At 36.8% G+C, this 27400-nt stretch overlaps 1 protein-coding gene and 1 pseudogene across 2 annotated transcripts in view; one reads left to right on the top strand and one right to left on the bottom strand.

Annotated features, from left to right (window-relative positions):
- The window catches only part of IFT74 (intraflagellar transport 74), a 106056-nt gene extending 104996 nt beyond the window's left edge, over positions 1-1060 (top strand). For both annotated transcript variants that reach the window (XM_045840515.1, XM_045840513.1), the window contains exon 20: positions 757-1060. In XM_045840515.1, the coding sequence (XP_045696471.1) occupies positions 757-875 (119 nt within the window). In that variant the 3' untranslated portion in view covers positions 876-1060. The remainder of the gene's footprint in view (positions 1-756) is intronic.
- A 24892-nt stretch (positions 1061-25952) lies between these two features.
- Positions 25953-26923, bottom strand: LOC123819841 (annotated as a pseudogene).
- Between the last annotated feature and the right edge of the window lie 477 nt (positions 26924-27400).

The following is a 27400-nucleotide window of genomic DNA, read 5'->3' as shown; positions in this document are numbered from 1 at the left end:
CTTTTGAATATTCGATTGTTCTGAGACCAGAATTAGATTGAGATGCATAAGGTATGAACTATAAAAAAGCTCTTTAAAATTTATTTTAATATTTTATTTATTTATTTTTAGAGATGGGAAGGGAGGGGGAGAGGGAGACAAACATCAATGTGTGGTTGTCTCTTGCACGCCTCCTGCTGGGGACCTGGCCCGCAACCCAGGCATGTGCCCTGTACTGGGAATTGAACGAGCGCCCCTTTGGTTAGCAGTCTGTCACTCAATCCACTGAGTCACAGCAGCCAGGGCTAAAAAAACCTTTATATTATAAGTGAACTTTTTTGAAACCAGTTTTGCTTGGCCTTTTAGGTTTCAATGGATGTTCAATTCATTAAAGTAATATATAGTGGTTTTTTTTAAGATTTTATTTATTTATGTTTGAAGAGGGGAAAGGAGGGAGAAAGAGAGAGAGGGAAACACCAATGTGTTGTTGCCTCTTATGTTCCCCTACTGGGGACTTGGCCCACAACCCAGTCATGTGCCCTAGACAGGGAATCGAACTGGCAGCCCTTTGATTCGCAGGCGGGCACTCAATCCACTGAGCCACACCAGCTTGGGTGTAATATATTGTTTTTTAAAAAATATTCTTATTGTCTTTTTTTGTACCATCTTTAGTTTTCAATAAGAAAATACTATGATTTATGTATGACTTATTTCCTTTCTGATGCAGTTACATTAATATTTTTACCAATAGTGTTCCCCCTTAACTCATGTAATTAGTCATAGCAACTAAGAGTCAAGAGAGTGATTACCAGTCAATTATGAAGAATGTGACCAAGCAGATTGCAGAGTACAATAAAACCATCATGGATGCTCTACATAGCATGAGCAGAAACTGAGTCTGAACCAACTGCAAGTCTTCAAAGAAGTATCCTGTTTCTGTTAAACTTTATACAAGCTGAATACAGAAAAAAAAGTCTTACCTAAGATTTTTGAATGCTCTAACTTTTGTGGCCTGCTTCAAGAGTGATGTTTTAAATATAATAGTTTAATAGTTCAATAAATGATTTGCATAGGATAAGTATCATCTTTTATATTTTTGGTTTTTGTGGGTGATAAAAGTGTCTTAACAAACCAAGAGATAATCAAGTGAAAAATGTTCATTGAGAGACATTTCGTTGTATAATCCATCTATGGAAGTGATTTTCAACCTCTTTCATTTTATGACACACATAAACTCATTACTAAAATTCTGTAACACACCAAACAATATATTTTTTGCTGATCTGACAAAAATAGGTATAATTTTGATTGATTTACAAAAGACAACTGATTGCCTACCCTGTTTTCTCCAGAGTGACTTTTTAAGAAATCAGATGCCTATACTTGTATACAACGATTTCTGGTATCAAGAATTAACTAATCAGATGCAACCTTATTATGTGATGTGACCAATAAGATGCAACTCTATTATGTGACTTACATATTTATGGTTCAAGACAGGGCATTCACACTGGAAGGCTATTGTTGTGTTGGCTGTTGTCATTTTTTTACTTGACAATTCAAGAGAAAAGAGGTTAGTGCCCCAGACTAAATAGCCAGATGTTGCACGTTTTAAAACCTCTTGTGGCACAAGGAATGAAAATTGCTGATCTGTGGCAGCAAATAAGATCTTTTCATGTGTCAGCTGTAGGAGGGATGCATACAGTGTGATTCTGATTTAGCTCTTACATCAATCTTGTCAATATTTGCTTCTAGAAAAAGATGGTAAGATTAGAAGTTGTTTAGCTTTGAGCTCTACTTCTCAAATAGAGCATATTTGATGTGGTTTAAGGCATATAAAGTCACAGGTAAATATATAACACATACTCTATCTTTCAGTTACACCTTAATAATTTGAAATTAAAAACTTACACCCGTTGCATTTTAAAGACATTTCCTCACATGTATATATGTTAGGAAAGACATGAAGTTTAAAAGAAATGCCACACTTATGATGGGCTTTTTGAAATATGGCTGCTACTGTTTATTTCCCCCCTGAAATATGCATTTACTCTTTTGTACTGTAGGGGGACTTAAGTAGATTAATTTGCAAACATTTGCCAGAACATTTGAAAGGAAAAGCTAAAGGAGATATAATTATGGAGTATGAATCTGGGAGATGAATCACCTTGGCCCTCATAAAATAACCCTTCAAATTATCCTTTTTTTTTGTTCTGATCACCTGTTTCTCATGTTCATCAGGTTACTCTGATTCTCAGTATTCCTAAAACATAAGCATATTGGTGTCTTTGAAAGAAAAGGCTTTATTGACATATAATTTACATAATATAAAATTATGTGTGTTGCTTTCTTGAAGTAAAGTTGCCACTGTAAAATATTCAGCTTTAGTCTGTGTGAGTTTAGGTAGAGTGGTGGACATTGTTGAGTTTGGTTAACTCTGGATTACTAGTATAGCTGAAGATCCTGCACAGTGATACATTCATTAAGGTAGCATTCCTAAAATGTGTTCTTCAGATCCTTTGTTACTCAGGTTATTAATAGTTATTATACCACCAAAGAATTCATGGTCAGAGAAGTTTGGGAAACATTGTTTAAAACAACAGTAAATTCTTGGTTTCTCAGAGCCCTTAATATGCAAATGTGCAATAAGTTAAACAAGGGTATACACTAACACTATACTATTAATAATAATGATTTTTTCCAAGCTGTTGGTAGTTTTCATTAGACTTTTGGTACTTTCAAAATTATCTAAAATGTACATATAATACTTAGAAATGCAGTAAAAATTCAAATAAGTTAGTACTTGAACTTGTAGACAAGGATATATAATAATAAGACAACTAATTGAACCAATCTTCACCCAGAAAAAAAGCAGGAGAAAGATCATCTATCCATTAAATAAACAGTTTGTGTTTGCATTATAACAATGGGAAGTTTGGCAGAGAAAAAATGAAAATTTATTGAAAAAAGCAAGGTTTCCAACTTCCGTTCTAAATTACTCATATATGATATTTGGGGAACATAATTGAGCAGGATTTCTTTAAACTAAAACATGTGTTATCTGAGGGAAATTCTCACTAATGTCTCTTCCTTCCTCTCAGGGCTTTTCAACAAATACAACAAGAATATTCTCTCTACTAGGATAGAACTGGAGGCTACTATCTGCATGTACCGATTCTTCCTCAGTCAGTCACATTGCTCAGTGAGTTCCATTCCTGTTAAAACAACACCTTGTAATTCGTGTGAAAAGAAACTGCACACTGAACAAACATTCTGAGTATTTTCTTTTAAGATCAACATGGGAAAGTTACAAGTCTTGTTTTTCCCATCCTTATCCTTTATTGATAAATAAACATGAAGTCTTGATACTTCTTTCACTAACCAGGGAATCTCTCAAATGAACCATATTCTGATCTCATGTTAAAGTGTAAATTTCAGTGGAGGGTTACAGGATTAGAGCATGGAGTAATGTCATTAACACTAGAAAAGAAACACCAGTTAGTAGATGCTCCAGAGGAAGGGACTGTCCCCCTGTCCAATTTCCCTGTAGCCCTTTCTTTTGCTATAGTTTTGCAACCTAAACAACCTTTGTAAATAAAGACTGATTAGACTGATATGCAACCTTTGATAAACAACCTTTGTAAAATAAAGACTGATTGAAGTAAGAATAATTCAAGATGGATTACTAAAGAATTATAATCTATTTTATTTTATTTATTTTTTCAATATTTTTATTTTTCAATTACAGTTGACACACAATATTGTATGTTTCAAGTGTACAACCTAGTGATTAGACATTTATATAAATTACAAACTGATCACCCCAGTAAATCTAGTACCCATCAACACTATACATAGTCGTCACCATATTATTGACTATAATCCTGTGCTCCACTTTACATCCTCATGACTATTCTGTAACTACCAATTTGTATCTCTTAATCTCTTCACTTTTCTCACCCATCTCCCAATGCCCCTCCTACCTGGCAACCATCAAAATGTTCTCTGTTATCTATGAGTCTGTTTCTGTTCATTTATTTTGTTTTTACATTCATCATGTAAGTGAAATCATCTGGCATTTCTCCTCTTTCTGACTTATTTCACTCAGCACAATACCCTTTAGGTCCATGCATGTTGTTGCACATGCCAACTTTTCACTCTTATGGCTAAGTCATATTCCATTCATGCACCACATCTTCTTTATTCATTCATCTAATGATGAACACTTAGGTTGCTTCCATATCTTGGCTATTGTAAAAATGCTGCAATGAACATCTGATGTATATGTGTTCTTTATTTAATGTTTTGGGTTTCTTAGGATAAATACCTAAAAGTAGAACTGCTGGGTCCTTCTTTGTCTCTTGCTATGTAGCTTATTTTTTTTTAAGTCCATTTTTTTCTGGTATATATACTGCTACCACAACTTTTTTTTCATTTCCATTTTCATGAAATATCTTTTTCTATTTCTTCATATTCAGTCTGTATGTATCTTCCAAACTAAAGTGAGTCTTTTGGAGATAGAATATGTAAGGGTCTTGTTTTATTATCCATTCAGCCACCATATGCCTTTTGATTGGAGCATTTAATTATTTTGCATTTTAAGTGATTATTGATAGATGTGTTTATTGCCATTTTGTTACTCATTTTTTATTTTTTCTTCTTTCTCTTAAAGAAGACCCTTTAACATTTCTTGTAATAGTGGTTTGGTAGTGATGAACTCCTTTAGATTTTCTTGTCTGGGAAGCTCTTATCTGTCCTTTGATTGTAGTCAATAGCTTTACTGGAAAAAGTAATCTTGGTTGTGTGTTCTTGCTTTTCATTACTTAAAATATTTCATGTCTATCCCTTCTGGCCTGAAGTGTTTCTGTTGAGAAATCAGCTCACAATTTTGTGGGAGCTTCCTTGTAGATAACTGTCTTTCTCTTGTGGTTCTTAAGATTTTCTCTTTATCTTTAAACTTGGCATTTTAATTATGATGTGTCGTGGGGTGGGCCTTTTTGGGTTCATTTTGTTTGGGAGTCTGTGCTTTCTGGACTTGTATATGCATTTCTTTCATTAGGTTAACGAAGTTTCCTGTCATATTTTTTCAAATAGGTTTTAATTCCTTGACTTTCTCTTATCCTTCTTGCACCCTCATGATGCAAATGTTGGTATGCTTGAAGTTGTCCCAGAGGCTCCTTAAACTAGCCCCATTTTTTGGATTCTCTTTTCTTTTTGCAATTCTGATTGGGTGTTTTCTGCTTCTTTATCTTTCAAATTGCTGATTTGATCCTTGGCTTCATCTACTACTCTACTGTTGATTTCCTATAATGTATTCTTCATTTCTGATTGGCTCTTTTTCATGTTTTCTGTCCCTATTTTTATGTTTTCTATCTCTTTGTTGAAGCTCTTACTAAGTTCATTTACTCTTTCACTAAGTTTATTAAACATTCTTATACTAATGTTTTAAAATCAGCATCTGGTAGAGTGCTTATTTACTTTTCTAGAATTTTGTTCTGCTCTTTCATTTGGGACATATTTCTTTGTCTCCTCATTTTGACTGCCTTCCTATGTTTGTGTCTATGTTTTACATAGAGCTTGTATGACTCCTAGTCTTGGTAGTATGGCCTTATGTAGTAGGTGTCCTGTAGGGCCCAGTGTCACAATCTCCCCATTCTTCCTCTTGTGTGGTCTGCATGCACCCTTCTGTTGTAGTTGAGCCTTAATTGCTGCTTGGGGCCACTTAGAAAGAGGTACAGGCATATGGACACCAGATGCTGCTTGTTTAAGAACTTTTAGAAAAGTTCACAGTATAAACCAAGGCAGATTATACAGAAAAGTCACTGAAAATGAATGGCTTAGATGGTTCCAAAAGTTGGGCGGGGCAGGGTCTCGTGGAATTACCAGGGTGAACAATGTTAGCCAGGTTAATAGAGACTCAGGTATGGTGCCTGCCTGCCAGCTCTGTGGGAAGAGGACTCAACAAAGGAACCATGGCCTCTGCCAGCATTTCTGTCTGGGAGAAAGCTATTCCTCCAACCCTTGCCTTGATGCCAGACAATCCAGTTACTCCCTGTATCTGCCTGGCACCTTTTAAGCTGCTACCATAGCACTGGAACTCAGAGGGGGTGAGTCTAAGTAAGTCTGTGTTTGGGCCCTTTAAGAGGAACACCTGGGACTGCAGAAGCACTCGTCTCACTAAGCCACAATCCCACTGGTTTTCACAGCCATAAGTTATGGGAACTTCTCTTCCCAGCACTGGAACCCTGAGTTGGAGGAACCTGGTGTGGAACTGGAACCCCTTGCTCCTCATGGGGGACTTTTTTTTTAAAGATTTTATTCATTTATTTTTAGAGAGGAAAGGGAGGGAGATAGAGAGAAACATCAATGTGTGGTTGCTGGGGGTTATGGCCTACAACCCAGGCATGTACCCTGGCTGGGAATCGAACCTGCGACACTTTGATTTGCAGCCCGTGCTCAATCCACTGAGCTACACCAGCCAGAGCTTCCTCTTGGGGGACTTTTTCAGTCAAGATATCTCTCCTGACTTAACTACCATACGTGGGTGTGAGACAAGCCTGTTCTGTGTCTCCAACCCTCCAACCAGTCTAGAAGTGGCTGCTTCTTTATATCGTTAGCTGTAGGACTTCTGTTCATCCAGGTTTCAGACAGTTCTGAATGATGGTGGTCTTGTGCTTTCGTTGTAATTTTGATGTGTTTGTGAGAGGATGTGAGTACTGCATTTACCTACTTTGCCATTGCTACCACAAGCCTGTAGTAATCAATTTTAAAATTAATTGTCATCATCCATTTTATGATCTTTTTAAATAAAAGTAGGCTGTATAGGCTGTGTCTTTTAAGTTACAGATTCACAGGATGAGATGTGAGATCGAACATCTTTGAAATGACAACATTTAATACAAAGTTGGAAATTTAAGAAAGGCAGATAAACATAATGAAGAAAATAACTGACTTCTGATTTCACCAGTCTCTTTAAATGTGCATCTAATATTTGTCACACATGCCTGTTTGTTATGCCATGTCTGGTATATATACTCACATATTTTTAATAAAATTCAGATCACATTCTTAAACTTACTTTTTTTGTAATTTTTCAAACATTGGTCCACATTGTTTATATATTCTTGTACAACATGTTGAATTGCTGCATATTACTCTATTATAGGCATACTTTCTAAAAAACCCCATATTATTTTTTAAATTATTTATTCATTTTTAGAGAGAGAGGAAGGGAGGGAGAAAGAGAGGGAGGGAAACAGATTTGTTGCCTCTCGCACACCCCGACCTGGGGATCTGGCCTGCAACGTAGGCATGTGCCCTGACAAGGAATTAAACCAACAACCTTTTGTTTCACAGGCCAACACTCGATCCACAGAGCCACACCAGCCAGGGCTAATTTAGTTTTTTTAAATTAACCAAAGTGCCCCGACTGGTGGGTCTCAGTGGATTGAGTCCCAGCCTGCAAACCAGAAGGTAATCAGTTCGATTCCCAATCAGGGCACATTCCTGGGTTGAGGGCCAGACCTCCAGTAGGGGGCGCTTGAGAGGCAACCACAGATTGTTATTTCTTTCCCTCTCCCCCTTCCTTCCCTTCTCTAAATATAAATAAATAAAATGTTTAAAAATAAAATAAGCCAAACTGCCTCCATTGCTATAATTATTTTATTTTGTTTTAAAGAATATGGAGAATGTGTTTTCTTACTGAAAAGTCCAATTTTTAAAAATTCTACTTTTTAAAATATTCATTATAACTTTATAATAACAAAAGCTTGATGCTTACTGCTTATTTTTAGAAGATATCCAATTATACTTGTTGTTTTAATATCTTCTTATAATATTCTGTATGAACTGCTGCTCTGTAAACCTGACTGTTTAACCTTAAAGGGAATAGGAGTAACCCAACCTACTCGATAACCAAGGCTGTTCTGCTCGGACATTTTCTCTATCCTCCTATAAGTCAGAGTGATTACACATAAGAAAAACTGTCACAAGAGGGATACTTACACCCATTGGAAGTCCAGCATATAAAAGAGTTTGGAGGAAGCATGAATCAGAAGAATTCACATGACTAAGAAGAATTCTACTAAGAGAGGTTTAAACAAAGTAGATAAGCCTTTTACAAGAGAAGTGTAAAAACTAAAATGGCATTTTCAATATTACTTTTTTTATTGCAAAAGCTTTATGTAAAACAGTATTCTTGCAATGATAACAAAGTAATACCATAGAAAAAAGGCAGACTTAATTAGTTAAAATTTATTTGGCATAGAGTCAAGAAAGAACTACTATTAGCCAAACTGAAATATTATCTAATTTTCTGTGTTATCATGTTCAACAGATAAACTCACCCTAATAGAGGAAGTCCAGACTGACATGAAGGTGAAAATATTTAATACAGTCCATAAGCTCCACTTGAATTTTATCAAAGGAAACTCTAGTTCATTTTTAAAAGCCTCTTTCAATCTTTAATTAGCTTCTTGATAAAATGAACTTTCCCTTAGTTTATTGAAGTAGGGGAAGGCCGCCTTAGAGGTTGACCAGCCCCGCCCCATCCCCCTTGCCAAGGACAAAACAGGGACCTTGTCTTAGGATTAGGGGAAATAGTTAAGAAGGAGAGGAAAAGAAAATTGCTTTTCCAGCTCTCTAACTTCCTCTGTAGCCTACAGAGAAAAGCAAGCATCCCTTGGGAGGAAATAACAAAAGTGCCAAGTAGTAGATGGATGGATGAGGCCTGCATTCTTGCAGTGTACTGAAGCTCTTTCCCTTACAATGTAACATAGACCCTTGTCCCTTGCTCATGGTGGTTACCAGAAGGCCAAATGGACATTGCCAGTTGACCCTGCCCTTCTCAGGGTCTCTACCCTTGAAGCTCAGTTCCTTTTCCTGCCAGAAATACCAGAGTCAGAGAAGACGGTCTGGTGACAGTGTAAGAGTTCAGTTGCCTTGTTTCCTTCTCCTGTGGCACATAAGGTAGCCAGTTCGATCATAAGATGCATCTATAAGAAACCTTAAGAGGTTTAACATTATTTAACCACTCCCTTCTTGAAACTTTCCTCTACATTTTATGACATCACTTGCACTTAATCTTTCTACCTTTTGGCCAGTTTATTCTTTTCCCTAGGCATTTCTTCTTTTCTGTTTTTACAAGAGGCATAGGGAATTTTAGCTGCCAAATGAAATAAATTCTTTCCCCTTGGCTATTGGAATCACCTTGAAGATCTCTATGTGCCTATTTCATACTGTGATAGTGATTTGGTGGCTGGGATAACTACATATTCAATATAATGAAAATTGGATCCAGACTACTTATTTCCCTAGGCTTCTGAAGTGTCATGAGTTATAGATAATTTTCAGTAGCTGCTAATAACATGAGTTTAGTACATGCCTCATCTAAAGGTATAAAAAGCCACAGTAACAGCAATAAAAACAACAGAACCCCATTACAAAATGTGTCCTGAATGCTAGTTGTGTAATTGTAAAGCACCAGGGTATTTTATCCAGGGAGCATCTTATCCTTATCCAGTACTATTTGGCCACACTATTTTCTTCTTTCCTCTTACTACAAGTACCAGGTGGTAGGAAGAGCGTATCACTCATTTCTTTCTACTACACTATGAGGTCTTTCACCAGGCTGTAGCTACTTGCAGACAGGGATGATATTTTAGTGATCTGTGTCCTCTCTGCCAAGCAAATCACTTAGTACATAAGATCCATAGTGAATACTCATTGAATTGAATTAGTCTGAGTGGGATACTCTAAACCAAATTGAGAAAGCATGGCATTCTCTTTGTAAAGTGTGAAAGTTTCCTAAAAAGTTAAATATAGAGTTACCATATGTCCTAACAATTACATTTGTAGGTACGTACCTGATGGAGTCGAAAACATACTCATGCAAAAACTTGCACACAAATGTTCACAGCAACATTATCCATAATAGTCAAAAAGTGGAAACAACCCACATGTCAATCAACTGATTAATGAATAAATAATAGGTTGTATATACAGGGATAGGCAAAAGTACGTTTACACTTGTTCACATGGAAAGTAATACAATAATTAATAAAAATATGGATAAAAGTCATTTATCAAATATCTACCATCTCAAGTTTGGTTCTCAACCAAGTTGTTCATGGAAAAAAATGTCTCAGTTGTTACATAAAACTTGACTTCTTTCATGCTGTTACCTCTATGATCAGTCACACGTCTTTCAGATAATAAACAAAGGAGAGAATGCACGAGTATAAGTCAGTTTACTGCTAAACTTGTATTGTTAACATCTCAGGAAGTTGTGCTGTGAATATTTTTGTGTTTTCTTTGCTTTTGTTGCTGCTTATTATTGTTAAATACTTACAGTAAGTCACCATAGATCCAAACAAAGTTAGTGATAGCAGCAAAGTGAAAAGGAAAGTTGTGAGAACAATGATACAGCTTAAAAAAGAAATAGTTGCAAAGTATGATAAAGGTGTTTCCATGTCTGATCTGGCTACCGAGTATGACATGGTTAAATCCAAAATGAGCACAAATTTAAAATATAAAGATGCCATCAAGAGTGGCGATGTTGCTAAGAGTGTGAAAGTTCTCATGAAACAACCACCTCAGGCAACTGAAGAGGTAGAAATATTGTTCTTGGTTTGGAGAAACAAAAAGCAGTTAGCTGATGATAACATAAGAGGCAATGATATGTGAAGAAGTGAAGATGCTGCATGCTGACCTCATGAAAAACTCTCCTGGAATGAATGCTGAAAGTGATTCATTTAAGGCTAGTGGGGGTAGTTTGATAAATTTAGGAAAAGAAGTGGTATTCATAGTGTAGTGAGGCATAGAGAAGCTGCCAGTTCTAACAAAGTAGCTGATAATTACATGACAGATTTCCGGAATATGTAGAGGTCAAGGGATTTGCTCCCCAACAAGTGTTCAGTTGTGATGAAACAGACCTCTTGTGGAAGAAAATGCCAGAAAGAACCTACATTATAAAGGAGAAGTCATTGCCAGGATACAAGCTAATGAAGGACAGGCTGATGTTATTGTGTAGGAATGGGAGTCCATGAACTTGGAGGTGGATGATGATGATGTGTAGGAGATGGTGGAGGCACACGACACTGAGCTGACCACCAAGGAACTCCAAGACCTTCAGAGGGAGCAGGAACAGATGGAAGCTGAGGAGGTATCTTCAGAAGAGGAGGAGGAAAAGGAGGATATTCCTACTGTATTAATCAAGTAAATGCTTAACAAATGGGGAGTAATGCAAAATTTTATTGAGAAATATCACCCTGATAAAGAAATGGGAATCCATGCAATAAATTTATTCAATGACAATGCAGTGTTTCACTTCAGGCAAGTATTAAAATGCAGGTAAAAACAAACATCACTGGATAGGTTTTTATTGAGACAAATGCTCAGTGAGCCTGAAGTTCTAGTGAAGCAAAGAGACAAAAGAGAGAAAGAACCCCAGAAGAAAAACTACCTGACATTTTTATGGAAGGGGACTCCCCTTCCAAACAATAACATTCCTCCATCCATCTATTGCATATTCATTCATCAATAGCTCTCAAGTGTGTACATAAATTTTCACTTTATAATGTACATTTCATTTCCTTGTTAAATTTTTATTTATATTTCATGTCCTTTTTGTTTTTAAAGTGTTTATACATTAAACAGTATGTCAGACATTTACTATATATGAGAAAGGTTAAAACAGTATTATTTGGTGTTCTGAAACGGATTTATTCAATTTACATGATTTCTGATGGGAAAAATGATTCTGTTTTTAAACTCTCGAACAGCCTTCTGGAATGAATTAAATTTTAGTGCCAACATTCAACTGTACAAGAATAAATTCTATTTTGCATCCTCACAAATGTAAATCAACTTTCTCCCAGCCCTATGTATACAATGGAAAATTATTCAGCCATAAAAAGGATTGAAGTACCAACATATGTTACAACATGGAAGGACCTTGAAAACATGCTGAAATGAATAACAGAAACTAGTCACAAAAGGCTACATATTACATTGTTATATTTACTGGAGTATACAGAATGGACAAATCCATAGAGACAGAAAGTTGATCAGTGGTTGCCTAGGAATGAGAAGGGAGAGGTGAGCAGGTGATAACTAAAGATAGCGTGTTTATTTTGGGGTGATAAAATATTTGAACACTTCCGGCATAAGATAGAGGCATAAGAAGACATGCACAACTATGCCTTCTCACACAACGATAAGAATCTGAAAACTAAAAACAATCAGAACTTCAAGTAAATTGAATTGTATGGAAGTCAGACAACCAAGAATTTAAGGAAGAAATATTCATCCAGACAGGTAGGAAGAGCAGAGATGGGGAGCCACGGCAAAGAGGACATGGTATGGCAGCAGGGAAGGGGTGGTGGTGAGGCAGTGACAGTGACATGTGGCAGAACTAGTGGTCCCACATTCATGTGTAGTTGATAAAAACTGGGAGGGACACCTAGAGAGCAAGTGATCCCAGCCCCAGAACAGACCACTCAGCCCAGCATTCCAATACCAGAAAAATAAAGTTTCATAACTTCTGGCTCTAAAAACCAGTAGGAGTTGGGATGGCAGAAGAAACTGTTGGTCTCTCAGGAGAGTTCGTTTAAAGGACCCTTTTACAGTCCTAGAATGGACACAAGCACACCTACTCTGGGATTCAGCAAGGCAGCAGCTAGAAGGATGCCAGTTGCACACAGGGAGTGGGGGAAGTAACTGGAAATGAGGTGAGATCTGAGCAAGCAGAATGGTTCCCTCTCAACCCCTCACCCACATGCAGCACCACAAAGTGGCAAAGGGGGTAAACCCCGCCCTAGCGAAAACCGAAGGCTCTACCCCTTACAAAGTAACAGTTGCTCCAAGACAAGGAGTCAAAGCATCTCAACCTAATACACAAAACTGAACACAGGGAGGCTGACAAATTGAGGAGCCAGAAAAAAAAAAGACCCCAATAAAAGAACAGATAAAAACTTCAGAAAAAGAACTAATCAAAATAGAGCTAAATCTATCAGATACAGAGTTCAAAACACTGGTGATAAGGCTGCTCAGAGAACTCATTCAGTACAGTAAACACATAAGGTAAGAAATGAAGACTACAATAAGTGAAATAAAGAAAAATCAATAGGGAACCAACAATGAAGGGAAGGAAGCCAGGATTCAAATCAACAATATGAACACAAGGAAGAAATAAACAGTCAAGGAGTACAGAATGAAGAAACAAGAATTCGAAAAAATGAGGAGAAAATAAGAAGACTCTGGGACACCTCCAAATGTGCCAACATCCAAATCATAGGGGTGCGCCAGAAGGAGAAGAGAAAGAGGTTGAAAACTTACCTGAACAAATAATGAAAGAAAATTTCCCTAATTTGGTGAAGTCCCAGAAGTACAGAGTCCCAAACAAGTTGGATCCAAAGAGGACCATACGAAGACATACCACAATTAAAACGCCAAAGGTTAAAGATAAAGAGAGAATACTAAAAGCAACAAGAGAAAAGAAGAGAGGAACCTACAAAGGGGTTCTCATAAAACTGTCAGCTGATTTCTCAAAAGAAACTTTGCAAGCAAGAAGGGACTGGGAAGAAGTATAAAAGTGGTAAAAAGCAATGACCTACAATCCAAGATTACTCTATCCAGCAAAGCTATCATTTAGAATGGAAGGGCAGATAAAGTGCTTCCCAATAAGGTAAAGCTAAAGGAGTTCATCATCACCAAACCCTTATTATTTGAAATGTTGAAGAGACTTCTCTAAGAAAAATAAGATCAAAAGTATGAACAGTAAAATGACAACAAACTCACAACTATCAACAACTGAGTCTAAAAAACAAACTAAGGAACAACTAGAACAGGAAAACAATTGTAGATATGGAGATCATATGAAGAATTATCAGCAGGGAGGGGGAAGGGGAGCATGAGGGAAAAGATAAAGGGATTAAAAAGCATAATTTGTGGGTACAAAATAGGGGGATGTTAAGTGTAGGAAATGGAGAAGCCAAAGAACTTATATGCATGACCCATGGACATGAACTAAGTTGCAGGGGAGTGCTGGAGGGAAAGCAGATAGTGGGAGAAGAGGAGCAAAGGGGAAAAATTTAGACCAGCATAACAGCGTAATCAGTAAAATATATTCAAATACATAAAGTAAACAAAAAGTAAAGGCGTAGAAATTGGAGTTGAGGGATACAGTTACTCAAGAGCCTTTTGAACACTGTCTGATTCTGCTGAAAGACAGGAATGTCTAAAACCAATTTCCTTGTTTCTCACCATTATTATAAAACAAAGGGGTATTTTTGAAGCTTATTGAAAGATAGGCCAAGTTTCTGTCACCTCTAGCGATGTATAGATAGATAGATAGATGATAGATAATTGATAGATGATAGATGATAGATGATAGCTAGGTTGATACATAGATGATTATATGTATGTGGGCAAAAAAATAAGTACAAAACTTCTGTAAATATAATGCAGAAACAGTTCTTTATGTGGAGTATTGGAATTGAGAATTTTGATAACTTCTTTATTATAATATTTTGACAACTGTGCAGTTGATTTGTCTTTCACTGTGAGTGAAGGAACATCTTTTTTAGGGTCAATGTTTTTGTTATTTCTAGGAAGGATTTTTAAAATAAAAGTATACAAAGAAAAGTAAAAGTGAGGGCATCGTAACATAATCTGGGTACAGACTTAGGTCACCTGTACAGCTTGCAACATTGTCACTCATTTAATACTCTCTACAGCTGCATTTGGAAAACAGAGGATGTACCTATCTTTCAGAAAGAGCTAGTGATTAAATAGATAATGCTTTAGAATTTTTTGAATTAAAGACATTTTAATGCATAAATATAGTTCATTCAAAAATGTCTTAAGGAGTGAAGCTCTCTGATCCTGTAGGAGGAGATAATGCTCTGATAAATTAGAATGGTGCTGTCTAGTAGAAATATGTAAATTAAAAATTTTCTAGTACCAACATAAAAAAGAAAGAAGTATAATTAGTTTTTTTTTCAGTTAAAGTTGACACTAGATATTATGTTAATTTCAGGTATAAATCATAATAGACATTTATGTAACTTATGAAGTAATTCCCCTGATAAGTCTAGTACTCTCTGACACCACACATAGTTATCATACTATTGACTATATACCCTGTGCTCTGCTTTACATCACCATGACTGTTTTGTAACTGCTAGTTTGTACTTCTTAATCCCTTCACTCTTTTCACCCAGCTCCTCCAATCCTGCCTCCTATCTGGCAACACCCAGTTTGTTTTCATGTATCTATAAATTTGTTTCTGTTTTGTTTATTTTGTTTTATAGATTCTCCATTTAAGTAAAATTATATGGCATTCATCCTTTTCTGTGTGACTTATTTTCCTTAGGTATAATAACCTCTAGGTCTGTCCATACTGTCACAAAATGGTATGATTTCATTCTTTATTTTGACAGAGTAATATTCCATTATAAATATGTAACACAATTTCTTTATCTAATTGTCTATCAGTGGACACTTAAGTCTTGTTTTCTTATCATTGAGGCACTCTGTGTCTTTTTATTGGAGCATTTAATCCATTTACATCTAAAGTAATTATTGAGTTATGTACTTTTGCCTTTTCATTATTTATATTATTTATCTTTTTTCTTCTCTTCCTCCCTTTAGCATTTATTTTGATACTGGTTAGGTGGTGATTAACTCCATTAGTCTTTTCTTGTATGGGAAGGTCTTTATCTCTCTTATAATTCTAAATGGTAGCCTTGCTGAGTAGAGTAGTCTAAAAATAGTAAAATAGAGTAATCTTGGTTATGGGGCCATGCTTTTCATTACTGTGAATATTCTGTGCCAGTTTCTTCTGGCCTGCAAAGTTTCTGTTGAGAAACCAATTGACTGTCTTATGGGAGCTCCCTTGTAGATAATTAACTGCTATTCTCTTGCTCCTTTTAAGATTCTCTCTTTGCCTTTAACTTTTGGCATTTTAATTATGTGTTTTGGTGTGAGCCTCTTTGGCTTCATTTTGTTTAGGCTTCTCTGCACTTCCTGGACTTGTATGTTTATTTCCTTTTCCTGGCTAGGGAAGTGTTTGGTCATTACTTCTTTAAGTCAGTTTTTAATTTCTTGCTCTATCTCTTATCCTTCTGGTACCCCCTATGATGTGGATATTGCTATGTTTGGTGTTGTCCCAGAGATCACTTAAACTATAATCATTTTTTAAATGTATTTTCTTCATCATGCTGTTACAGTAGTCCCATTTTTTCACCCCTTTATCCCATTCTGCTCTGCATTCCCCTCCCAGCCACACCCCCACCACTTAGTTCATGTCCATGGGTCGTACTTATAACTTCTTTGGCTTCTCCATTTCCTATACTATTCTTAACCTACCCCTGTCAATTTTTTGCCTACCATTTATGTTTCTTATTCCCTGTACTTTTTCCCTCATTCTCTCCCCCTCCCTCCCTGCTGATAACTCTCCATATAATCCCAATTTCTCTGGTTCTGTTCCTGTTCTAGTTGTTTGCTTAGTTTGTTTTTCTTTTTGATTTTTGTAGGTTCAGTTGTTGATAGTTGTGAGTTTGTTGTCATTTTACTGTTCATACTTTTGATCTTCCTTTTCTTAGGTAAGTCCCTTTAACATTTCATATAATAAGGGCTTGGTGATGATGAACTCCTGTAACTTGACCTTATCTGGTAAGCACTTTATCTGCCCTTCCATTCTAAATGAAAGTTGTACACACACACACACACACACACACACACACACACATGTGTGTGTGTGTGTGTTTATTTATTTATTGTCTTGATACACCTTTTACATTGTAAGAGGCAGAGCCTTAGGTATTTTCCAGTGCAGGGCTACCCACTTGCTGGGTTGTGGTGCTGTATGTGGAGTAAGTGTCCTAGAGGGAACAGTGCTGCTTGCTGGGCTATCTGCTGGCTTTCAGTCATTTCCTCTGCTTCCCAGTAGCAAATTGACCCCTTCTGGTGCTGATTTATGGGTCAATAGGTTTGAGTACATTCTAGGACCCTGTGGGTCTCTCCAATGAACTCTTCTCTAAGGTTGGGAGCTTCACCTGCCACTGCAGTTCCCACAAGTTTTTATAGCCAGAGGTTTTGAGGCTTTATTTCCCTGTAAGAGCCCTGTGTTGCATAGTCTGTCTTGCTCCCCAGTTTTACCTCCTTGTTCATCAGCATACAAATGTGGGACTGCCAGCCACTGCTTCACCCACCCCAGTCCTCCAGCTGCTACCTTGCCATGCATCCTTTCCACCCTGGCTGTCCATCTCCACCTCTTCTACCGGTCTGGATGGATATTTCTTCTTTAACTCCTTGGTTGTTGGACTTCCATACATTTGGATTTTCTGGCAGTTCTGGTTGTTTTCATTTTTAAACTTGTCCTTCTTTTGGTTGTGCGAGGAGGCAAAGTCTCCCTACATCTGGGAGACAAAGTTTCCCAGGGAATCACCAGGATGGGATGGGTTTCGTGGTGACTCACATTTGGCACCCACCTGTGCCTGTCAGCTGGCTTGGTGGAGGGCTCAGCAAAAGAAGAAAATGGCAGAGAGCTGCACCCTTCAGCCCCCACCCTGAAGTCAGATTATTCAGTTCCTCCCCATATGTAACCTGGTGCTATTCGAACTTCTGCCCAGCACTGCAGCCCACAGCCAGTGTGTCTGTAAGTCCATGCAGGCCCTTTAACAAAAGCACCTGGGACTCCGGAAGTCTCCTGTCTTACTCAGCCATAATCTCTGCTGGTTTTCACAGCCTGGAATTATGAGGACTTCCCAAGCCTGGGCTGGGGGCCTTGGTGTGAGGTTGAGACTCCTTGATCCTCAGGGTGACTTCTGTAGTCAAGATATTCCTCCCAATTGTTAACCTGTACATGTGGGTGTGGGACCAGCCTATTCTGCAACTTTGCCCCTCCTACCAGTCTCCACATGGCTTTTTTAATCTTTAGTTATGGGAGTTCTGTTCAGCTTGTTTTCAGTTGGTTCTCAGGTGTGGTTGTTCAATAATTTAGTTGTAATTTTGATTTGTCCAGCTAAAATTAGTTTTAATAATATATTTAACTCAGTGTATCCAAAATATTATTTCACCATGTAATTAACATAAAATTATTAAAATATTTTATATTTTTTTCATTCTAACCCTTTGAGATCAATGAGTATTTTTTACTTACAGCAGGTCTCAATTCACACTAGCCACATTTCAAGTGCTCAACAACATTTGGATAGTAGATACAAAATGGACAATGTAGATTTAGAATTTAAAATTTTTTATTCTGATTATAACCATCAGAGAAAGCCAAATAAATGGCTGTGTTATCAAAATGAGGAATACTGTCTTATAAGGAAAAAAAAACCTTTTCTTGTGGGAGGCCACTCTGTGTGGTATGGGCCCAGCTCCCACTGGGAGATGTGCAGGACCCACACCCATGGATAGGTTCTCCTGTGGGGAATCAGGCCTGCAATGTACCTAGGCTGCTATGAGTCTTGCTTTTTGCCAAAACTCCCTCACCCTGAATTGAAGACATTTACTGCAAAGCAGCTTCCTAAAAACTATGCTAAACCTTCCAAGGATGAGCATAATCGGTTCAACTACTTTTGCCTTTTCATTTGCAAATATCCCTCTTCTGTGATGTGATTAGTAGCATTGGCTCCTTTGTTTTCTATAAAAGGTAACCACCTAAAGCGAACCTGTGCATAGTAAATGAGGACCATCATGTAATGGGAGGAGAAACCCAATAAAGGCCTGTCATGGCAGAGGCTGAGGCTTTTGCTCCCCTTGAGAGAAAAGCCATGCTGTCCCTTTTCCTCCACTGGACTCAGTAGTCTGTGAATGTCTCATTTCATCCATAATGATGCAGACACTGGGGGCCAGTGTCTGCATCACTTTCTTATGTAAGATTATAATCTAAAATAGGACTTTTTGCATTTCCTTTGGTTACTATTAAATCCACTCATATTTCACTGAAGAGTAATCTTAATTGGTTTAATAAAGAAAAAAATATGTGGTAGCTAGGAATATTTTAGATAATTTTTTCTAAATAGAACTTCTGAAAGAATCTGGCCAATTCCTCTGTAACTTTAGTAATTGAAAGTATCAAAGGATTTGTATATTGTTCTTGGACATTTAATAATTTCAATATTCAAAAATATTTTGCAACCTATATTACTATATGGTATAAATATTTTATATGATGCCATTATAATAATATTTTCTTCATCTATCCATGTACCTATATAGAAACTTTAATTGCTGGAGTTTAGAAACTTTGAATGATGGAGCTATTCTAAGAACACCTCTAAACTGAGACCTCCTTTGGAAAAAAATCTGTAAATAGGAGTGTTGTTGTTGTTTGTTTATTTGTTTTTCCCTAGCCTCTCTTTCAATGTGCCTACTTCCCCTGTGAACAAATACTACATTGAAAAATCTATTTGACTAAGGGCACCTTTTTATTTAAAATAATATTTACATTGAGAACTAATATAAGATAGATGAAGTTCAGACAGTTCTTGATAGGGATTTATTTTAACAATGTAATTTTTTGATAGTGAATTATCAAATATTGTTAGTTAACAGTGTTTAATATAGGCTGAATCAAATAAACTAATATTGCAGCCTTCTGCCTCTTGAGCTCTACATGAAGCTTTCCCTGCCCCCTTCCCAGTCACATTCTGGCTTCCCAAGCCTTCCTCTTAACCTCACAGATCTCTGGCACTAATTTCAGCAGAGGAAGGAGTGGGGATGGAGGCAAGTGGATTAAAACAATGGGGAGGGGAAGAACACAGGGTAGGCAAAGTACCTTGTGACCTTAAAATAACGAGCCGTGTTTTCCTGTGTGTCTGGTGAACTGTCTCTAAAGACAATTCCAAAAAAGAAACTATAAAAATGTTTACAGTAAAGGCAACATCCTTGGGCTATAAAAGCCCTCCCTACCAGGTTTGCTCCTTTGAAGCTCAGAGCAAATTTGAATGTAACTGAAAAACAGATTTCATTATATTTGGAAGGTAAGGAATTAGAAGGAGATAAGGATTAGTTTTACTACTTGAAAACCATTATTTATAACTCATATTACAATCTGTTGAAATCATTGATAAAAGAAATAGTGTTCCTCCTGATACCATTTATTACCAAAATTAATCAGGACTTCTTGGTTGAGATAGAAATGAATTTCCAATTTTGTTGATTCAGGGTGAAACTCTGCTATGTACTTCCAAATTTTTCAAATTTTTCAATTTTTTTTCACTAAAGCAACAACATAGTGAGTAACAAAGAGTGAAAAGTAAGACTTCTAAATAGCCATAGTACACAGAGTAATATCCTCAAAAGATGTCCACATCTCAATTCCCAGAACCTGTGAATATATTTGTTATTTTACATGGCAGAAGAGACATTACAAATGTGATTGAGGATCTTGAGATGGGAAGATTATTCTGGATTATCTGGGTGGGCCCAATGTAATCACAAATATCCCTGTAAAAGGAAGGCAAGAAGGTCAAAATCAGATAAAATGTAAAGGTGTAGAGTAAAATGCTGGAATGATACACTTTGAAGGTAGAGGAAGGAATGCTGGTGCAATGAGGCAAGAAATGCTGGTGACCTCTGGACTCTGGGAAAGGAAAGGAACCAGAATCTTTCCTAGAACCTCCAGAAGGATTTAGCCTAAGACCTTTCAGAATCCTGACTTCCAGAACTATAAGATGATTCACTTGTATTGCTTGCAGTAATTTATTACAGCAATGACATATCCAACATATGCCTCAACCTTCTGCAATTACTTTTTCACCAACTTTAGTTTCCATCTTCATACTTATTTCTCAAAATTTCATTGCCAATAACAGGAACTGCTAATGGTATAAAGGCCATCATATGGGGAAAGCAAAACATATCTGTATATATAAAGGCAACCATACCAGCAAGTAAGGCTGCCTATTTCCATTTATCAAATATATTCAACTAATATTTACTAAAAGTAAAAGTGACCAAAATCAACAAAATGCCTTCTTACTTGGAGCTTTCATTCTAATGTAGAAGATAGACAATAAACAAATAATATAGTTTAATAGGATGATAATTCTTCTTGGTAAATGCAAATACTGATTCTGAAAAATTAAACCAAGTATGTCTTTGTAAGCCTGACTGACAAGTTCATGAAGCCTTTGCTGCTATATAAGACGTGTTTTTTTCCTGAGACATTCAAGTAAAACTTCCATCGGTTTCTCAAGAGCTGACATCTCATCTATTTCATATCAACTTTCTTAAATTTTATTTCTAAAGAAGAAACAATAAATGAATATTATAGCCTCTGTTCCTGCAATCTGCCTCTGGCCTAAATGCCATGTTATGGTCATGTTGTCTTCAGAATCTTTGCATGAAGTGTTTTAGGGAATGGTAATCTCATTGAAAATGTGGCTAGGAAACTGTATCTTAAAGCTCTGTTTAAATAGTAAGCACAATATTTATTTGGGGAATAGTGATATAGATTAAGGGGTGGAATTCAAAAGCTTCCCCTAAACCACTCTTTGGTACTGCCACTTTAAGACAAGTAACTAAAGAGTTGAAGATCTAGTCATTTCCATGGACAACTTGGGAGAAAGTCTAATCCAAATGAAGAAGAAGACTGAACTAAAGTGACTCAAAAAGCCTACCTAGTTCACTAGAATATGGCAGGTACCAACCAAGCTCTACTGGTGAACCTTTGCATTACTTAGGAATACAACACCTCCCAACAAGATTTGGAAGTACAATTTTCATATATATATATATATATGCCTGAAATGATTAACCAGTAATTTTCCCAAGAGACATTCATTGGAACTCTACAAGTATTTTCATATCATCCATGTTTTTGCCCAACAAGATGAAACTAAGCAAGAAGTAAGTCAGCATGCAAAACAATTAAAATCGACACCCTTTATTCCTTCCTGTCCTTTAACCCTTATGTTCAATACAACAGCAACTTCTGATACTTTACTTCTAAAATATCACCTTATTAGTCTTTTTTATTTCTATTTCTATTATAACCCTAATTCAAGCCACCATAGTGTTTTGCTTGGACCTTACCTGATCTCTTGCTTCTCTATAATTTATTCTTTAAGAGCATCCATAGTAATACTTATATTTTATTGAAAAATATTGCCCTGGTTGGGTAGCTCAGTTGGTTGGAGCATTGCCCTCATGGGCCAGGGTTGCAGGATCAATGCCTATCAGAATGCATGCAGGAGTCAACCAGGGCACATGCAGAGGTGGGTGGAGTAACAATGTTTCTCTCTCTCTCTCTAAAAGTCAATAAATAAAAAATTTTTAAAGAAAAAATTAAGTAAATACAAAAATTTTATAACACAAGTGTACTCACCACCTAGAATTAGTAAATTATTAATATTTTGTCATTACAGATATGAATGGTATTACATAGGTGATATAAATAAGTATTAGAAGTTGGGTGATATCTTCTTTGTTCCTTTCCTTATTGCCATAGTCCACACCTAATCACATTAAATTGTTTACCTTTTCAGGCTGTTTTTACACTTTTACTCCATATATGTATTTATAAACAATATATAGGATTGTTCTTATGCTTTAAAATTTTACATAAAAGTATCATTCAGTACGTTTTCCCCCACTGAACATTACTTTGTTGAAACTTATCCATGTTGATTTGTACAGATCATTTTTATTCATCTTAATGGCTGTATTATATTTCATTGTATGACTAAACCACAATTGACTTTTTTATAATTTTCTTATTGATTGATATTTGGGTTGCTTTATCTTTTTCTCTATTAGGATGCCCCAGTAAACTTCTTGCTATGTGACTCTGTGCACTACTGGTATGTGCCATGTGTACTTTCTTTACCTGGGTGTGAAGTGTATAATTGCTAGATCATAGGCCCTTATAGGGGATACACATTTTCAAATAGTTCTTCCCAAAGTGATTGTGCTGATTCACACTCCCACCAGTCAACTCCTGGGCTTGATGCTTTCAAACTTTAAATTCTTTAAATTGTTGTTTTAATGAGATTTCCATGATGACTAGTAAGGTCAAGTGTCTTTTCATATGACTATTGGACATTAACTTTTCTTCTATGAATTACCTCTTCATATCTGTTGATAACTAGTTTTTGGATCATAATCATTTATATTTTATACGTATCTTCTCTCAATCTATGCCTTATCTTTTCACTTTGTATATGATATGGCTATTCAAAAGTTTAAATCAAAGCTATATTTTAAAAACACAAATTAATTCACAGTTCTCCCCTGTTTAAAACTTCCCTCCATTGGCTTCCCATTGCTGTACATTTTGCTCTAACCCACAAGTCTGTTCTTCATGATCTTGAGGAAGCCTTTCCTGACCGCTCAATCTAAGCCCACTCTCAACACTCTATTTATATCATCCTGTTTTATTCTCTTCATAACACTCATATTTTTTTATCTCTTTCTGGTATGTTCTTAAGTGTTTAATTAATGTCTGTCCCCTTCCAACCAAAGTAGAATTTGAGCTCCATAACAGAAGTGACTTTGTATATCTTTTTTACTTTGGTACCCAACAGTGCCTTGAAAATGCCAATAAGCACTTAAGTTTTTGTTAAGATGAAACCAGGGTCTTACTATAAATCCTCTATAGTTTGTAGTACATATCAGTATATAACAGAATATGGATCCATTCATTCTCAGTACCACCTAGAATAATGCTTTGTACATAGTAGGCATGCAACAGATATTTTTGATAAATGAATTATCATTTTGTCATTGCCATAAAATCTGAATTAAGAAACTTATGCTCTGTGTTGCATAGTCAAAAAAGTGTTGGATAGTGAACAAAACTAGATAAATAGCACTCATCATAGAATTTAATAGGGTTTCCTTCTTTCTGGTTATACCACATATCATAGAAGCCCCACAACTGGTCTCAGCAACAGTGAAGAAGATTGGGCTTATCACCACAATCACCATTCCAGAAGAACAGAGGGTTACAATACAGAGGAAATCTGGTTTCAGGATAATCGGGAACATGCGTAGAATAGTCGTCAAGAGCCTGGGTTCTGGAATCAGTTAATCCTAGGTCTGCTCCTTATTGGCAAGGAAACCCTGGACCTACTTTCTCCAATTCTCAGTTTTAGCTGCTGCACATTAACAGAAACAACATCCCCCTCTTGGCATGGAGGTGAAATGAACTAATGTAATGAAGCATCTGCACAGTGCCTGACACCAAACTGTTCAATGCATGTTAGCAGTTAACATTATTGCATGGAATTTATTGTTTGTTCCCAGATATTACTTAATAGCAATATAAATATTTAAACTGTTAAGGGAATTTTAAGATTATAATATAGTTATAATGTATTAGGGAATACTTTTTCACCATAGGGACAAATTGCCTCAGATGATTTACTTCTTATCTTGACTTCTAGTTTCCATTGATGAATTATTATAGATTTGAATAAAATTTCAGGTGTTATTTCCCAAGCCTTTTATTTTTTAAAAATTTTTATTTTTAAGTACATTTATATATAATTTTATATATGATTTTGAATAATGCATAAATATGATCATATACATGCCTTTATAATCAAAATTTTAAAAAATCTCTTCTTTTCCCTGCTTCAGGTTTCTTACCTCCCATTCCCATGATAATCCATGTTAACAGCTTTATATGTATCCATCCATATTTTTCTCTTGATTTATATAATTCTGTGCATACCTATTCACCATATACTTATATACATATGTAAATATAGGAGTTTTATGATCCTTAAATTTAAAAATAGGACCATATTCTTAAGCTTTGAGAATATATCACTTTTCTCATATAACAATACTCAAAGGAAGTTTCTCCAATTCATTTGAGTATAACATGAATTCATATTTTAATGGCAGCACAATATTCCATGATTTAGATGTAACATTGTCTACTCAGAAATCCCTAACTGTTGAGCATTTATTTTTTTTCCACTTCTTTTGGCACTACAAATAATGCTAAAATAAACATCTTCATATGTCTTTATCTACTGATATGTTTATTTCTTTGGGATACGTTCCCAGGAATAAGACTACTGGGTTGGAGGACACATGCATTTTAATTTTCATCAATATTGACAAATCTTTTATTTTTAAAAGCATTTATTATGCTAAAGAACAGATTTTATTTTTAATATTCCCCAAACACTAATATAGTGCATGGCATAATAATCTAGCATACCATATACCCTGATATATGCACCCATAATCCTGAAAATGTTCATCTAACTTTGGGACTCCTTAAAAACTTACACTCTTAGTGATCTTTATTAAAGTTATCAGCAAACAACAACAAAAAAAGGAGTTAACGCAGAACAACCTTAGAGTGAGAGATACCTCAACTCCTAGAATCCGGAAGCTTTCTATAGGGGAATGCTTGAGGTGCTTCTCCATGACTGAGTCTCATGCTCACTTGTGTTTCAGGTAACACAGCTAGGGTTCCCAGTTTGAGAAAGGTTTATTCTAAAGGTAAGTTTAATATTGCAACTTTCACTGTAGTGGAAGGAATGGGAGGTGAGAAAACAAATCAAATTTTGCTGTAGATGAAAACTACTCTACAAAATGCAGAAATGGTAAACAGTTCACCAACTCAGCAAAGCAGAATAAGTACAGAGGGGCTAACGTGTATAATACTCACTTCTTTAGATGATCTGGCAACTTGGAGGGATAGCATCAGGGACAGTAGCTCTTCAGAATGGGTGTGAATGTATATAAAGGGCTTTATGTTAAATCTTTATGGTCTAATCTGATATTTATATAGGATATATTCATATTCTGGAAATGAGCTCCCAATCCTGATTGTGTTTCAAGCACAATTTAAAACATGCTCAAAAATTTCCTTCCATACCAACCAGCTTTCCATGAGTTTAAATTCCACTTGAAGTCTGTTTGGATGTACAAACCAGAGCAGGAGTTCATGGAAAGAAACCATTCTAAGACAAATTTTAAAATCAAACTTACTATTTTTATTGCTCAGTTTGTACCTTACTATAGCATTATGGCTTTGCTACTTCAAAAGCTTGCACAGCCAGAAATCCCAGTGTTATCTGAAGATCATTTGAAGTACTTTTTACAGTTGGAAGCATTGTCCTCTATTCTGCAGTTTGCCCTGAAAGCGAGGACTTTGAACCGCCAGGGGAAACACTCTGTTTTGTCTCATCATTCGGGAACACTTTGGAATGTGTACTAGCACGTAGACAGGACAGAATGCAGGTGAGCAGGAGCTTCTCTCATTAAGAAAAGCACTTGGCCTGGCTGGTGTAGCTCAGTGGATTGAGTGCGGGCTGGGAACCAAAGTGTCCCAGGTTCAATTCCCAGCCAGGGTACATGCCTGGGTTGCAGGCCATAACCCCCAGCAACCGCACATTGATGTTTCTCTCTCTCTCTGTCGATCTCCCTCCCTTCCCCTCTAAAAATAAACAAATAAAATCTTTTAAAAAAATAAGAAAAGCACTTGGTTCATCCTCAGAATTTTCCCATTTCTGACCTCTTTCAACCCCCAAGTTTCTCTGCTGCATCCTCCTCTGGCTGTCAGCGGCCCTGGGCCCTTCTCCCAGCCAGACCCTCACCAGACCCTCCTGGACACCACACGATTCGCCAGCAAGAAGTTCCGTGGTAGCAAGAAACAGGTCCACAGTCTTGCTCTGAGCCACTGTGGAAGAGGAATTTCTTCTTACTGATTCTTTCAAATACAGAAGCACTTTGGTGTCATTGTGAAGCAAGAGGTTAGCCTCACTCAGATCACTTTTCCAAAGATAACATTTTATTTTGTGAATTTCCATGTATGTTAACCACAGGCCTATTCACCCAGGAAGGTGTACCTGATGGGCAAGGGCTCTCTTGTGTTCAAAGGCTGCCTAATAGCTTATTCCTGTCCTCTACCTGCACTTTTGAGAAGCAGGGGCAGAGAGTCCCTCTGCAGTCCCTCATTCCACATTCTCTGTGTGGTGATCCCCAGGACATGCCTGTGTTAATCAGAGGAAGTCTTCAGTGGATCTCCATACCAGCATCAAGGCAGACGCTGAGCAACATGAAAGCCACCAGGCAGAGGCAGACGAAGTTGGTATACAGCCTCCAGGCTGGGGTGAGGAAGATGAGTACAGCAGAGTGTGGGTCAGCCCCTTGCAGAAGCTGGTGGCCGCAGAGCATGAAAGCCAGGCGGCAGGTCCGCCAGAGCCGTTGCCAGAGAGATGTGTGCCAGCTGCCCGCCGTCCTTGCACCAATGGGCATAGACCTGACCTGCCTCATTGTCAAGGAGCTGGGCCTGGCCGCTGTTCCAAGATCCACGAGCTAATGCAGCCTGGGAGGCATGAGGCTGGCCCACGGGCTGATGGGCTGCCATAAATCCTTTCTACCACCAGCAATAAATGTAAAAACACTTTATGTCAGTTTTATAGAAAATGACATTTGTATA

Source organism: Phyllostomus hastatus, unplaced genomic scaffold (genome assembly GCF_019186645.2).
Source record: "Phyllostomus hastatus isolate PE091 unplaced genomic scaffold, TTU_PhHast_1.1 phas_contig_34, whole genome shotgun sequence".
Classification (NCBI taxonomy): Eukaryota; Metazoa; Chordata; class Mammalia; order Chiroptera; family Phyllostomidae; genus Phyllostomus; species Phyllostomus hastatus.
Note: the sequence above shows the minus strand (reverse complement) of the source record. Positions and strands in the feature narration are given on the sequence as shown.